The 16,686-nt window shown below is 43.7% G+C and overlaps 1 protein-coding gene across 1 annotated transcript; it reads left to right on the forward strand.

The window, feature by feature from the left end:
• The first annotated feature begins 3,757 nt into the window (after window positions 1–3,757).
• Window positions 3,758–16,508, forward strand: MYDGF (myeloid derived growth factor). The gene is made up of 6 exons (XM_074203975.1): window positions 3,758–3,952; window positions 8,263–8,313; window positions 10,084–10,145; window positions 12,788–12,869; window positions 14,040–14,112; window positions 15,753–16,508. Exons 1-6 carry the CDS (start codon window positions 3,773–3,775, stop codon window positions 15,830–15,832), a joined length of 528 nt encoding a protein of 175 aa, XP_074060076.1. The 5' UTR covers window positions 3,758–3,772; the 3' UTR covers window positions 15,833–16,508.
• The last annotated feature ends 178 nt before the right edge of the window (window positions 16,509–16,686 follow it).

A 16,686-nucleotide genomic window follows, 5' to 3' on the forward strand; every position in this document is an offset into this window, starting at 1 on the left:
TAATTTACATTTCCTGCTTCCTCTTAATAAGTGCTTCCTTTGCACTTAGGATACAAAAATAAAAACCAAACCCTGTCAACAAGGGTTAATCAGCTAGGTGTCTCAATGGATAGAGCACTGGCTCTGGAGTCAGCTCAAACATTTAACTAGCTATGGGCAAATCACTTAGCCCATGACTGCCTCTGTTTCCTCAACTATAAAATGAAGATGATAATAAAACCTATCTGCCAGGGTTGTTGTGAGGATCAAATGGGAAAATATACTTAATTGCTTGTTCCTTTTCCCCCTTCAAATCACATCCCTACAACCTGGCCCCATGTCCTTCCACGGATCATGTCTCGCCAAGCTTCAATTATATAACACTCCCATGGCCCTCCATCCTTGCTCCTATTTATATGTTGCGGAATGAAGCAGTAGAAAATCAAAATTATTCTGAGCCTTATGTTCCATAAACTCACCTGGGGTCCTCGGCATGGCAAGACAATCCTTTTACATTTCCCCAACCAGTTCAATTATTCATAAACCATAAGTTCTAATAAAACCTTTTCATTCTTCCTCAAGCCTTCAAGTTACCCTATCAAGTCACCCAATTAACTGAGGAATTCGTATACTTAACTTCTCTCCAAAATGAGGCCATTCAATAAGAGTTCCCATTTCTCCCATCCTCCTCATCTGGAAATCAGATATTTTCATCTTTAATCATATGAAGAGACACCCCTTCTCCTTGCCAGGGCATTCTTGCTGACCATGAATGTCTTCCCACCCCCAAAGTTCTCTCCCTTTTTTCCTCTCTAATTCCTTTGATCTCATCAGTTCCCAACATTATGCAGAATGCCAGATTAATATATCCAGCCCTAGTCTGTCTCTAGAATGCCAGTCCCTCCAAACTTGAACCAGATATCCCATAGACATCTCAGACTCAGTATGTCCAAAGAAGAACTCTATCTTTTCCCCAAAACCGTCCCCTATTCCAAATTTGCCATCAAGGGGATTACTATCCTAGTCATTCTCATAATCTCTACCATCCTCCACTCCTCACTCCCATTTATCTCGAAGCCTTGACATTTCTACATTCCCAACATCTTTTCATATAGCCCCTTCTCTCCATTCACATTGCAAACCACCTCAAGTCTGAACTATTTTAAATTGATCTTGCCTCAAACCTTTCTCCACTCCAACCCATCCTCCAGTCAGCTCAGTGTTCTTAAATCTGATCATGTCCACCCTACTTAATAAACTTCAATGGTTCCCTATTACTTCCCAAATGAAATAAATATCCCATTTCCTCCTTTTCACTTTCCTCTCTACAATCTAGCAATGCTAGCCTTCTTATATGACAGTTCATCTATCTCCCAGCTCTCTTTACACTGACCGTCTCCCATTGTTCTCCCTCCTTATATTCACCTCCTGATATTCTCCAAGACACAGCAGGAAGCCTTTCTTGGTTACTCCCCTTAGATTAACTACCATTTACACCGTAGAACAACTTAGATAGTTATTTGTACATTGCCTCTTTCGTGATAGGCAGGGTTATGTTTTTGCCTTTGTATCTTCAAAACCTAGCATAGTGGCTGACATATAACAAGCATATATATTTATCTTCTGACTTTTGTGATATCTAAAATGAAACTTTTATCCTTTCCCCCAAACCCATGCTCTTTTCCAGACTTTCCTATATGTACCACTTTCCCAATTTTACTCTGACTCAAAACCTCATGGTTATCTATGACTTCTTCCTTGGATTCCCCATGTCCACTTGGTTTGTCAAGTCCTATAAATTTCAAGAATCTACCCCAAAATGTTCACATGGACTATTTGTGCCTGACCTGTGGTAGAGCATTTCAGGCTTGTATTGGTCTGATCAGTCACAGTGTGACACATTGTACCTTGATATTATTTTGGTCTTCTTCAGGAATAAACTAACCAACCAACCACCATCGGATTTCTTGCACAGTTGGAATCAGGTTAGGAGTTTGAATGTGTGACCTCTGGCAATTTACTTAACCCTAATTGCTTTGCATCCAGGGCCACCTCCAGTCTTCCTCATTCATATCTGACCACTGGACCCAGATGGCTCTGGAGAAGAAAGTGAGGCACAGCATCCCCTGACTCAAATCCAATTCATGTACTTATCATGGCCTCACCTCCCTGATGTCATGGTCTTCAAGAATGCAAGACAGACATTACTTGCATGGTACTACCTAGTTGATACTGTCGATACTGCTGGTTTGGAATATTTCAACAGCCTTACTAGCCTCCCTGTCCCCACAATATCCTCCATAGAGTTAAGCTAGCTACTAGTTATAAGGAATAGAATGACAGACTTGGGAGACAGAAAGGACTAAGTTTGAATCCTGCCTCAGATACTTAGTGCCTGTGTAAAATTACTTTACAGAACTGAATTTACATTTTCACCAATCCTGCATCAATGTTTTATTAAACCCCTTGAGCCATCATATATTTATTTATTTAAGTGAGCTTTGCCAATGGGTTGAATATGAGATAGAATCTCAACAATTACTTCAGTTTACATTTCTCTATTAGTGGAGGCAGCTAGGTGGTATAGTGGACAGAGTTCTGGATCGCATCTATTCATCTTCCCAAGTTCAAATCTTTCCTCATATACTTACAGGTTGTGTGACCCTAGGCAAGTCACTTGACCCTGTTTGCCTCACTTTCCTGACCTGTAAAAACAGACAGGAGCTGGAGAAGGAACTGGCAGATCATTCCAGTATGTTTGTCAAGAAAACCCCAAACTCAAATGGGGTTAACGAAGAATCTGAAACAAGTGAACAATGACAAATTTTTAGAGCATTTTTTCACGTGATTATACATAGTTTGGATTTCTTCCCTTGAAAATTGCTTCTGTACATCCTTTGGTCATCTGTCATTTGGGGAAAGGCTCTAATTCATCATAAGCTTCTGGAGAACAGGCTCTGTGGTTTATGTCTTGCACTTTAATCCAATTTAACAGTACCTGATTGAGCATGTAATACGTCTAAGACCCTTACTCCGTTGCTCAAGAAACCAACAAAAATGAACTTCCTATTGTAAAGACACAAGAGACCTTACAAGCGGTCTTTTCCAATTCCAAAGGTTTCATGATGGAAAATGTTATCCCTGTCCAAAAAATAACAATGGAGTTTGAATGCAAATGGAAATACGCTGTTTCACTTTTTGTTGGCTTTTTCTGCGGCTTTTCCCGTTCTGTTTCTTCTTTCGCAACATGACTACTGTGGAAATGTTTACACGCTTGCACATGTAAAATCTGTATCAGATTGCTCAGCATCTTGGGAGGGTGAATAGGAGAAAAAAATCTAAAATTCAAAACCTTATAAAAATGAATGTTGAAAACTATCTTTGTATATCATTGGAAAAAAAATACTATTTGCAAAAGAACCCAACCTCATGACGTGTCCAAGATAACAAAGGCTGCTAGCAGCTGCGGGCAGGGTTTGACCTTTCCTCTCGTAACCCTTATTCGACGTGAAGGCGAGCGAGCAAAGCCGGGATGTCGTAATGCGAGGGAAGAGCGCGGGCAGCGGGGCCCGCCTGGAGAAACGGGCGCCTAGGAGGGCCCTCGGGTGAGAGGTCACGGAGGGGCGTGGCGGAAGGGCGGGGCCTTTCCGGCCCTGAGCCCCACTTCCGCCCCGCGCGCGGAGCCGGCCCGGCCCCCGCCCAAGATGGCGGCCGGGCGGCGGTCACGTGTCCCGGGCGCGCTGACGTGGCGCTTCCGCCCCGCGCGGCCCTTCCCTCCCGGACTCCGGCTGCAATGGCGGCGCCCAGCGGCCACGGCCGAAGCGGCGGCCCGGGCCCACGCGGCTGGGCCCCGCTCCTCCTGCTCCTGGCGGCGGCGGCGGCGGCGGGCGGCAGCGACGCGGACCGCGCCGTGGAGTTCGACGTGCGGCCCGGCGGGGTGGCGCACTCCTTCTCGCGGAGTCACACGCGGGCGGTACGGACGCCGGGCCGGGCCGGGCCGGGGCCGCCGGACGGGCGGGAGGACGGGCCCTTCGCCTCCCCTCCCCCCTCGCGGCCGCCCGTTCCGAGGCGGGGCGGGGCGGCGCGCCGGAAGGGGCGGGGCCCGACCTCTGACCCCAGGAGTGTGAGGGTGGGCCGAGGACCCCCGCAGCCCCCCCTCACACGGAGCAGCCCGCGGCCTAGTGGAGGAGCTGGGCAGCAGCGACGTGGCAAAGGCGCCAGAGGAGGAGAGCCCCGGGGCTGGGCCATTGGTTTGGGGGGTTTCCTTTGAGTTGTGCCCTTGCCTCCCCCAGCTCACTTTAGAGAAAGGGAAACTGAGGCAAACAGGGTCAAGTGACTTACCTCGGCCTCACAGCTACTGAGTGTCGGAGCTTGGACTTGAACTTGGTTCTTCCTTACTCTAGGGCCACCCGACCAGGGAAAAGATTGAGTTGGGAGATGAAGTATCTTCTTTATTTTTTCATTCTTTTTAGGGCAAGAGAGTTAAGTGACTCTCCCAAGGCCACACAGCTAGGCAGTTATTAAGTGCCTGAAGTCACATTTGAACTCAGGTCTTCCTGATTCCAGGGCCAGTGCTCTAACTACTTCGGCAACTGGCCGCTGCCCCAGTATCTTCTTTTTTGATTGATTTTTTAAATTTTTTTAATTTATTTTTTGCAAGGCAGTGGGGTTAAGTGGCTTGCCCAAGGCCACACTGAGGCCGAATTTGAACTCAGGTCCTCCTGACTCCAGGGCTCGGGTGCTTTATCCACTAGGCCACCCCATTGATATTTGTGGTTTTAATTTCCCAGTTACCTGTTATGGAAGTTTTTCGACATTCATCCTATTTTTAAGTTATACATTTTTCTACCATCCTCCCTTGAGAACATTCTAGTAGAAGTTGTACATGTTCATTTGAACATATTTACATATTAGTCATAAGAGTAGAGAAAGAAAAGCAGGCGATAGGAAGAGTGAATATAGCATCCATTCAGATTCTGTGGTTTTGGTTTTTTTTTGTTTTCTTTTCCTCTGGATGTGGATGGAGTTGCTCTCATTGGTAGGAGTATCTTAAAGAAATAGCTGGAATGGACAAGTACCAGAGAAAATGGGAGATGAACTTAACAGGTACCATGGGTGCCAGGCCCTGTGTTAGGCATGGAGGGAGTACCTGAAAGAATTGAACTTTGACTCCTATTCTCATGGCACAATCAGGTAGAGAAGATAAAACATGTGCAAATATAGTGTAGTCTAATATGATATGTGCTCAAGATAATAGTCTGGTAAGGGGCAGCGAGGTGGCAGTGGATAGAGCACCGGCCTTGGAGTCAGGAGGACCTGAGCTCAAATATGGGCTCAGACACTTAATACCTACTAGGTTTGTGACCTTGAGCAAGGACCCCATGGCCCTCCCTGCCCCAGAATACAGCAACAAACAAAAAAAGATAATAATGTAGTAGAAAGAATATTTCATTTCCATAAATAATATTTAAATCATTATAGATGAAAAATTCTGATAGTTCTTGCCTTGTACCAGCTAGAAGTATCATTTCACTTGTGAGGTTCAATTTTCTATGTTTTTAAAGATGACATGGAGATAGAAATGAAGAAGGCCTTTTTCTTTCATATAGCCACCACTTTAATTCAGACCTCAGTACTTTTTTTTAGGTTTTTGCAATGGGGTTAAGTGGCTTGCCCAAGGCCACACAGCTAGGTCATTATTAAGTTGTCTGAGGCCAGATTTGAACTCAGGCACTCCTGACTCCAGGGCCAGTGCTCTATCCACTGCACCACCTAGCTGCCCCCAGACCTCAGTACTTTTTGCCTGGAATATTTCAGTATCTTCTTTGGTCTTCCTGCTTTCTTCGGTCTTTTCTCTTCTCCTGTCCATCCTTCATACACTTCCAGAGAGATCTTTGTTACACACTCCAACATTCCTTTTTTGACATGCCAAATTTTTCACCACCTGACTTCCTTCTGCCCTTCCAGACTTGCTATTATTCATGCTCTCCATGTACTCTGCAGTCCAGACAAAATAAGGAGTTTTTGCCCTAGATGACCTTGTCAATCAACCCCAGAATACACCTCACTTCTCACCTCTGCCTGTTGAGATCTGTTTTCCAAGATCCTGCCTGCACCACCTTAGACATGAAGCCTTTTCTGATCCACCCGCAGCTATCAGTGCACTCTCAAAAGTGTCTTGTGTTCCTTTTGCCTAGATTCTGCATCTATTTCTGTGCATACATGTGGTCACTCCTGTTAGTAAATCGAGACTAATTAAATTTTGTCTTTGTGGTCCTAATACTTAACCCACAGCTTTGCACATGCTAACGAGTATATATTACTTGACCCATTTCTCTGTAAAAAGTAGCTAATGGGGCAGCTAGGTGGCACAGTGAATAGAGGACTGGCCCTGGAGTCAGGAGTGCCTGAGTTCAAATCCGACCCCAGACAACTTAATAATGACCTAGCTGTGTGGCCTTGGGCAAGCCACTTAACCCCATTGCCTTGCAAAAAACTAAAAAAAAAAAAAGATAATGACCACTGCTCTGCCTACCTCCCCTCACAGTTTGTAAAGAGTAAATGAAATAAAAAATGGTGGTGAATTGTGAATTCCATGAGGAGAAGGACTGCCTGGAGTCCTGCTTGTAGTTAGGTGTGAAATAACTGTTGTGTTAATAAGAGGACCAAGTGCTCTAGGATGAAGGAAAGAGACCGTAGGTCTGGGTCCTTGGGATGTTGGAACTTGTCCTAGGGTTCTGCTTTCCAGTGCTGGTGGAACCCTCTCACCTAGAACCCCTCAACCTGGTGCCACAGGGGTGGTACAGCAACTTAGAGGAAGGAGGAGATAAAGTCTGTTGCAATCTCGTATAGCCAGAGCATACAGAACCTGCTGTGGCATTCTCCAGAAGGAGATGCAGGAAAATTACTTCCTCCCAAAGAAGGTGACTTTATTAGAGGGTTTTGTCTGTTACAATAGCCATCTCTTGAGTACTCCTGCTCAATAAATTCATTTGTGGACCCCAGTGTAGCTTGGGAGTCCTGGTACCATGGACCATAGGGAGGAGAGAGGCATCCAAGGACACCTTAATCCTTTGCAGCTGAATTCAGCAAGCATTTATTAAGCATATAGTGCTCAGTGCTGGCACTAAAAAAGTAAAAACAGTCCCTGCCCTCAAGGAGCTTTTATTCTGTTGAAATTCCTGTTTTTATACAGATATTTAAATATAGATTTCCTTGGGGGGTTGGGGAGAGGCATCACATGGATAAAGTGTCTTGTGAGCTCATCCTGAAAGAAAAGTCAGGACTCCATGAGGTTGAGGTGAGAAGGAACAGCATCCAAATAGGAGAGAGGGCTGGTCCAAAGATGGGGGGGGGGGGATGTAGAGAGGCCCCTGTGAGTACATACTTTTAACTAGTTCACTGAATGTATGAGAGGATATAAAAGGAAATTTCTGGGAGGGTAAACTAGAGCCAAATTGTGAAGGACTTTGAAGGCCAAGCAAAGGAGTTTGTGTTTGACTTCGAGGCAGCAGGGAGCCCCTTTAGGGCATAGAGCAGGACTTGGAGGTAGAAAGTTCTGACTCTTGACTCCAGTCTCAGATACTTAGTAACTGTGTGATCTTGGTAAATCACTTTATCTCCCTCTGCCTCAGTTTCTTCATCTGTTAGGATAAAGATAACCATAGCACTGGTCATACAGGTTAAGATGACATCTAGAACTGTTCCAGATTCTCCAGGAGGAAATCTGACAGTTTACCAGGGCCCTCATCTCCCTCAAATCAATGAGTATGGAGTCCATGGACCAAGAGTCAGAAGAACATGCAAGAACAGGTCCTAGTTGAAGTATTGTATTGTGTGTTCAGGAAAGGGGAGGTATGAGTAGGGTGTGGATCTAACCATTTTAGAATAGCCAGGAGGGAGGTCTGGAAATGACAAAGAAGGACATTTCAGCTCAGCAAAAAAAAAAAAAGTCTCCTAATAATCAAAAATAGAATGAATATTCTGCCTCTGGAGGTAGTGAGTTTCCTGTCACTGGAGGCACCCACATTGGATGATCTTGTCAGAAAGGTTGTAAGAGATATTTTTTCTTCCACTTTGGACTCCTTTGTCTTAACTTCTTGGTATAGATAAATGAATTAATTGGTTTCCATTTGCCTATAGCAGCGTCTAACAAAGGCATTTGGTTTCTGCTTATGCTCAGAGCCCAAGATTAAAAAGAAAGGGAGATGTATTTAACAACTCTTTATGTTTTTTCATTGCCTGCTGTTCCCAAGACTTTTTTTTCCCCACTTTGTTCTCCAGGGAGGACACACCTGCACATTCACATATGCTGCTCAAGGTGGGACTAATGAGGTGAGTTATTCAAATCCTAGCACAGCTTGATCAAAGGACAGTTCCATTCCCCCACAGATGGAAGCTTCACTGTCAACCTATCCTTAAGAAGCTGAGTGAGCACATGCTCCTGAAAGGCAGACACAATACTGACTCTGAAGTCAGGAGAGCCAGCAGCTGGTCCAGGTTCATGGTGTGACCCCAGGTGGGGCTTTTAACCCTGTAAGACCTTACTTTCAGTGCCATGAAGAAAATGTCACCTGCTTTATCCTCTTAGACTTGATTGGAAAGACCTTGGTTTTTAGAGCCAGAAGACCTAAGTTTGAATCCTCCCTCTGCCTCCTATGGGGCCTGTGCAGGTGCCCTCAGGTGGCTTATTCATAAAGTAGTGATAATAATAACAAGGCTGCCTGTCTCACAGGGTGGGGGATACCAGGAAGATTAAATGCAATGATGTGTGTAAAGTGCTATGTAAATGTTACCTACTATTATTATCATTTTTATTATTTATTCTTATTCCTTTCCTTCTACTCCCTGGGTTGAAGGAATCATTGTATAATAGGTTTTGAGTTTTTATGGAACCCATGGTGATGATGTAATTTAAAAGATACTGTCTATTGAGTTTCATAATTTGATAGTGATAATTGTTTAGAATTTCTTAGCATTTCTTTAGCACTTTACCTTTGAGAAGAACTTTATGATAACTAAAAAGTATTGAGAAGTAGATTAATTACTTGCTTCCTCTCTTCCTCTGCCTTTCCTTACCATTTTGCTGTAGGTCATTAACAAACCTCCTTTCTTCCTTCATTTCTTTTCATACTCTTACTATCATCTAGGATTCTCTTTGGATAATATTACTCCTTCTCCATTGCCTGGTTGTTCCTTCTCTCATTCCTCGAGACTTTGAGTTAGGAGCAGGAATAGGCAAACTCTCCTTTTTGAATTCACTTTATCTAGATCAGGGCTTCTTAAGCTGGGGTCTGTGACTTAAATGGGAAAAGAATTATTGTTGGTCACCTTTGTTCTGTATTTTGTGCATTTAAAATATTATTTTGAGATTTCTACCTGCCAAAGGGTCCATGACACATAAAGGTTAGAACTTTTGATCAGTATTGTCCAGTCTAGATCCTTGTTGCTGTGATGTGCTGACCATCAGGGCACTCCTCTCCTTTTCTCAAATAGTTCAATATATGTAAACAGGGACATTTATTAGAATGCTTTCATCCAGTTGAGAAATGAGGAGGGCATGTCCTTGAGGGAGAGAGGGAGGGTGGGAGACCTGACTACTGAGTGAGGGAAAAGTTTAGATGAGGGAGGAGATGCGAAGATAAAACTGGCAAGGTCTGGCTAATTGCTAAATTGATTGTATTACTGTTATGCTACTGGAATACTCCATCCATCAAGATACCTGTGTTCACCACCTGAATGTCTTCGAGGCTGAAAGTCAGCAGAACGATGCTGGAGAGTCCAGCCTGCCCTCGGGTGAGCTAGTGTATAGAGTGCAGCCATTGACAGGACCTTGGTAGCAGGGAGACAGTCCTCCCTCCCTGGATCCATCTGACCTCATGCTGCCCCTTTCTTTCACAGGCTTCATCAGCAAGTCAGTCCCCTGGTTAGGCAATTTTCTAAAAGCAGGGAGAGCATTCCTGTTGTTGGTTTTTTTGATGCTGTGCTTGGGTTGGAACATTTTAGTGGTGTTCAGGGGCCTCAAAGCAATTTTAAGTAGAAAAAAGTCATGAGATGTTTTCTGTTTACAAGCATCATGAGACTAAAGCTGTCTTCTATCCACAGCAATGGCAAATGAGCCTGGACCTCAGTGATGACAGCCGACTCCTCACCTGCGTCATTTGGAGGCAAGTTCAGTCATTTCACTGTTATTTTATCTGTCCTCTGGCTCCTTTAGAACTCATAATGGATATGACTTTGGGCTTGGGTCAGCATGACCTGGGTGCAAATCCTGCCTCTGACACTGGCAAGGCTTGGGCCCTAGCCAATCACCTTAACCATTCTGTGCCTCAGTTTCCTCATCTGTAAAATGAGGGTAATAATAGTGCTTGTAAAGTGCATGGCAAATTTTAAGATGATAGACAAAAGCATAACAGGAGTATAGCAGCAGTGATGTTGGTGGAGCCATAGGAAGCTAGAAAAGGAGCAACCTTGAACCACAAAATGAAGGAATAAGTCAGAGCTGGGAATGAGGAAATGAAAAAGCATTTACTGTGCTCTTAGCTTGTGCCAAACCCTATGCTGAGAGCCAGCATACAAGGAGAAAAAGGAGACATTCCCTGTTTTCAAGGTGCTTATTTTGTAATTAGGTGAGAAGAAACAACATGGAACAGATGGAAAAAAAGTCCTATGGGGCAACTTCAGTTATAGCCCAGCAACCTTGGCTTGTGGTCAGCAGTTCAGATGACAGTGAAGCAGTCTTGAGGGCCAGGAGGCAGGACAGTTGTTAAGGCCAGGAGGATCTGAAGAGGTATTGGCAGAGTAGATGATAAGGTTCTCCATCTGACAGGAAAAACAAAGATTTGTTCCATCATCTTCGTTTTCTAGTAAGGAGACCTAGAAAGAACCTAGCTGCACTTCTCACTTACTATTGCTAAGGAATGTTCTTTGTCTCCAAGTATGAGTGATTCAATGATGGTCTTCTTGAACACCCCAAAAGTTGTATTTTTGGGCAGAGAACAGTACCCAGCTGTAGTTAAGTGCCAAGTTGTTCAGAATGGATGATCAATTCTCTAGAGTGTTTGTCCTTCATTGTTTTTTGTCCTTAATTTTTGAAGAGGATCACAATATCAGGTTGGTGATGCCATAACAAGCACATGAATTGGATTTGAGTGAAGGAGTGCTGTGCCACCAGCTTCACTTTTTCCTCCAGAGTCACCTGGATCCAGTGGCCAGATAAGAATCAGGATGACTGGAGATAGCCCTGGATGTGAGGCAATCAGGGTTAAAGTCACACAGCTTAATGAGAGTCAAGTCTTGTGACAGCAAATTCGAACTTCCATCCTGATTTTAAGGCCAGTGCTTTATTCACTGTGCCACCATGGCTGAGGTCTAAGGTGCTGGATCTGCTCTGGTCTGTTCAAATCCTACTGCTACCATCTTAAGTTTTCAGAGAAGGCAGCCACAGAAGTGGGTCCTAAAAGTGGAGTAGGATTTGGGTAAACAGGATTAGGAGGAAGCTAGGATGAAGAAGGGCAACATATTATTATTCTCTGTTTTTGTTTTGCCTTTTTCTTCCCCCCAATTATATGTAAAGGTTGTTTTCAATATTAGTCCATTTGCGGGCTTATGAGTTCCACATTTTTCTACCACTTTCCCTTTCCATGATGGTGAACAATCTGGACTAAGCTGTATATGTACAATCATATTTAATATATTTCCAATATTAGTCATGTTGTGAAAGAGGAATTAGAACTAAGGGGGAAAATATACGTCTTCTCTTTAGTTCCACTGTAGGCTCCTCGAGGCCTGGAAATGAGAATTTCTAATTCCTCACTAGTGCTTGCAATTAGTAGGTGCAATAACTATGTGATACTAGGACTTTACCTCTTTGATTGACCTACATTCCCTACATTTGCCAAAGTGGAAGCCCTGAGATTCTCATCGGGTTCTAGATAACCCAGTTTTAGGAGTACTGCTTCTCAAGTATATGGGAGTAATGGAAATGGGCTAGGACCTTCAAAATAGCCTTGGCTTCTATTTCTGCTTTTACTCTTCCCTTACCGTAGGTCTAGGTGAAACCTGTTTAACCTTTGTTTCCTAGTTCATCTCCCCTCAAAGTGCAGGTGATCAGTAGCCCCTCAAAGGGCATTTTTGAGTTTTATATTGGCACCTTAGAGACCATCAGAATGTAACTTTGGATGCATTAATGAATTCGTATGAAGGAATGGGAGTTCTTCACTTAAAATACATGATAAACCTTAAAGTTGAATGGACTAAACCTCATTATCAATTCTTTCCTGGCTGCTAGGGCTTCTTCTGCCAATGTAGTTTTCAATCCCTTTGTCTGGAGCCTTCCCACACTTGACTGAGTGAAGTTGGTCTTCAGGCAGATGTCTCTGAGGTCTTTCCCAGGCCTAGAGTCTGGGAGGACTCTCAGATTTCTAGAGCACTTTCTCTGAGCTATCTTATTTGATCTACCTCTGTGAAGTAGAGAGCAGATGAGGATATCAAACCTGAGAAGCAAAGTCACTGACCTGGGATCATCCAGCTAGGAAGCAATTGAATCAATCTTCAAGATGGTTTTGCTGTCTTTCCTCATCAGAGAGTGAGAGACCTGCTACATTATCCCCAGTAGCACGAATGCTTCTTACCCAGATAGCTTCCATCTTTCCCTGGTTTTAAGAAGCAGGGATCACATGCTAAGCGGACATGCCCCCTGGAGCAGCTGCTGATCATTTGTACCATGATTTTTAAAGTATACCAGCTTGCCAGCATTCTCTTCTCTGATTGACTCTAATGACCTTTTTTTTTTTTTAAATCTTTGCAGGCCCCAGGGAAAATCTTACCTGTTCTTTACCCAATTTAAAGCAGAAATTCAGGGAGCTGAGGTTGAATATGGCATGGCTTATGTAAGTCTTAGTCTATGGTTCTTGGGGAGAATGTGATGAATGCTGGGATTGCTGCCCAGGCAGCTCCGTGAAGCCAGGCGCCCAAGCTGACGGGAGGCAGGGCAGAGGAGGCTGTCTGAATGAATGACAAGTCTGACTTGAGAAAGTGTTTAAAATTCAATTTTGTTACTCAGAAAGCCAGAGTAGCACACACACTTAGATGGTTTTAAATGAGTTGCCAAGCAGAGGCCCTGCGTGACTGGTTTCATGAATAGATAATGGGTCATTTGTAATTAACTCTGGGACTTTAGGTGGATGCTGCAAAAGGGAAGGGAAGTCTCTTCCCTGAAGTAAGTTAAATGTTCCTCTTTTTTCATAGGCTGTCCTATAGCCATTAGATGCCAGAATAATCTAATTTTGAATTGGTGGGATGTCAATAAATGAAATTTACTTTTGTGTATAAAACTGAATTAGAGAGCTTAATGGACTTAGTTTAGTTGGAAAGGTTTGACTTTATTTTTAAAAAATAAATTTCTTCTTTGTTGTTTTTTGAGGGATATCCCAGAGCCACCAATCTGTGGCTTTCTTGCCAGCATTTTTGCTCATTTTTGGCTAGTGTGAAAGTGGAGCAGTGCTGATAAATGTGACATGGCAGAGCCTGTCCTTCTCATATCCTTTTCACAAATCACTGATTGAAAGAAAAACTTAAAAATTTCAGCAGCAGTAAGCAGGGAGAGAGAGCACTGGGGTGAGACCCAGTTTAGGCCCAGCTCTCACAAGTCTGTCTTGTTTGATCATTAGGAATATGGGTGTGGGCAGACTGCTTAGTGAGGAAGGCCTAGAAAGCATCATAGAAAAAAAATGTGTATGTTTCTGTAGAGCATTAAGGCACAGTGCTCTGGGTAATCCTCACATTGTGAGGCAGTGAAGGCATTATTTTACGGATGAGGAAACCACTTCAAAGAAGGGAAATGACCTGTCCACAGTTGCCTGGCCTGTAAGTATCCAAAGTCCAGGCAGAACAGGACCCCAGTGCTCTTGCTAGCTTTTGTTAAACCATTTGATGGTCTCTGTACACAGCAGCACATTAGTTTCTCTGGCATAAGAACTGGATTTTTTGTTCAAAGCATATGGAACAGTTAGACCCCTGTACAGAATCCTCTGGTAAACCTCAGAATTGGTTCTTTTCAGTCTAAAGCTTCAACAGGAAAAGAAGCAGATGTTCCTCTGAAACCTGAAGAATTTGAAGTGACCAACACAGCAGGTAAATATTTACTTTAGAAAGCCCAGTGAAGGTGAACTGTGAGAAATGGACCAGAAGGAAAAGGGGGAAGGCATGAGAAATGAATGATGAATTCAGTATTTATGGGAAAGTATGTGTTAAAATCACCTCATGGGTTTCCTTACTACCACCCATATGACCTTAACCTAGGCATGGTAGCATAATGTTGTAATCCCTTCTACTGGGAAGAAGGAATTAGACCAGTTGAGCATCAGGACAAACATCCTGTCCCAAAGATCAGTGGGATCAGGTCTTTGAGGGACCACTGTACTTCCAGACTGGGAAAAATAGGGAGACCCAGTCTCTAAGAACAAAAAAAGAAAAAGAAACTTCCTTTTTCTGGGCCTCAGTTTCCTTATCTGTAAAATTTGGGGATTGAACTAAAATCTCTTAAGGTTTTTTACAGCTGTCAAACCTATGACTCAGTGACTCACTGAATTTGTAGTTCAGTGATATGATGGGATGGATTGGGGTATGTGGCTACCTGGAGAAGGATAACAGGAGATTCAGATGGAAGAAATTGAAATGCAACAGATGTGGATAAATGAGAAAACTGGATTTGGAGACAAGAGAGCTGTATTCAGGTCTTAGACTTGGAGCTCAGACATATTCTGTCTTTGTTTTCCTTACTAGGAAAATGAAAATAATTACCCTGATAGTACCCTACCTGATAAGATTGATCAGGGAGTCATCCTGTCCCCTGAACATATGCCATGGATTTTCTATTATTATTAAGACTATCACCATTAAGTGCAGTCCAGGAATAGCCCCTGTTTTGATTAGGTCTTAGACCTTGGGATTGCTCTCTTGCCAGAATGTTAGAAGGAAAAGTTTAGAGGCTATCACAGAAAACAAGCACATGGGTAGCAGAGCTGAAGGTGGCAGCTGACAGCAGAATGAAGAGAAGAGAACTTTGGGCCTATTTTCCAGTGCTTAGCGCAGAGGAGGCATTTGATTGCCATTGAATGATTGAGATGCTCAGCTCCCTAGGACAATTTAGCAGAAGGACAGAGAGGCCCCTGCCCCCTTATTTTAAAGAAGGAGAAGCTAATCCCAGGCAGAATGAGTGGCTTGTCCCTGGTTAAACAAGCTGTGCTTGGAGTCTGTGCCCCAACCCTAGGCCTATGTGAGCCTGGTAACTGGTGCTTGTCATGAGGACCCTGAATCAACAACAAGGAGAGAAATTAGACCTTGAAGAGTCCAGAGATTCTCGGAGAGTTAGAGTAGGTTCTGTTTTTTACCTGGACCTTTGATTTCATTTGTATAGGAAAGTTCCAGGTAGGAAACTTTGTTGATATAGGGATGGAACTTGTGGTGTTCCTATGTAGTAGTTTATCTTAGTTAATAGAGTGCTTTTACTTAAAATAATAATTGCCTTAATTCTGGAAGGAATTATAGAGTAGTAACTAACCTACCTCCATTTTCAAATAAGGAAATTGAGACCTCCAGAGATGAGGATTTGTTCAAGGAAGTATAGTAGTTTGATTGATGGCTAAGCCAGCCATTTGTGTTCTTGAATTTACTGGAATGTGAATGTGGGGTGGGGTTTTTTTTCAGTGTCATTGCATTTTTTTCCCCCTCTGATTATTATTTTTTTTTGTTTCTATGTGTATTTTTTTCAGTGACTCACAGGCAAGGGGCATTCCGGGCTGAACTGTCCAAAATTGTGTTAGTGGCCAGAACAGGCCACGTTGAACTGTGATCCGAAGTCTCGTCTGAAGTTTGTCTTGTCTCTACTGAAGTGACCAGAGGCGATCATAACATGTGCTGGTTTCCTAGGGGGTATTTTCATGGTTTGCCACACATGGTTTCTGTACTTGGGATGTGAAGGCCCAGACTCTGCCAGTGTCAGAGAGAGGAAGGCCCAGAAGCCTCTTTGAGGCCAGCAGGAGTGGCCCAGATCCCTGACCTGCCTCCACACAGCCTGTCACTGCTTTTCCTTCCATGCCTCATGGCACATCTGTTCAAATAAGATTCCTTTGATGCTTCCTCTTGAGGGGAGGTAAAGAAGCAGGGCTAAAACAAACCATCCCCAAGGGGCCTCAGAATCACCTCAGTAATGCAGAAGCAACAGTTGCCTTCTTGCCCAGATAGGTGCCTCTGCCCAGGGAGGGCAAAGCCTTTTTTGTCCCCAGACAAAAGAGGAAGAGCCAACCATCTGCCCCATGTCCAGGTCTGAAACCATCCATTTGAGACAGGGAAGGGCAGCTTGACTGACCCAAACAGAAAACCAGCCATCTTATTCCATCTCCCAGTAATTTCAGAACTATTTTCCTACATCTATTCCATTTATTTCCTTGTAGATTGACTGTGAAGGGAATTCAACATTCTTTCATGTCTAAATAAATGAAAGAGGGGCAGAACAAGGTTAAAATCTCGCCTCTGTCTTTGAAGAGCTTTTCTTAACTCAAAGGTGTCAATATCTCCAAGCTTCTGGTGGGGGGGGGGGAAGCCAAGGTGGGATGGACCTGAGCAGTTACTCAAAAGGCAAAGGAATGGTCTCACTCGGGGCTAACATAGGATTAGAGAAGGAAGAGGGCTTCTGTGGGGTGGGTT

Source organism: Macrotis lagotis, chromosome X (genome assembly GCF_037893015.1).
Source record: "Macrotis lagotis isolate mMagLag1 chromosome X, bilby.v1.9.chrom.fasta, whole genome shotgun sequence".
Lineage (NCBI taxonomy): Eukaryota > Metazoa > Chordata > Mammalia > Peramelemorphia > Peramelidae > Macrotis > Macrotis lagotis.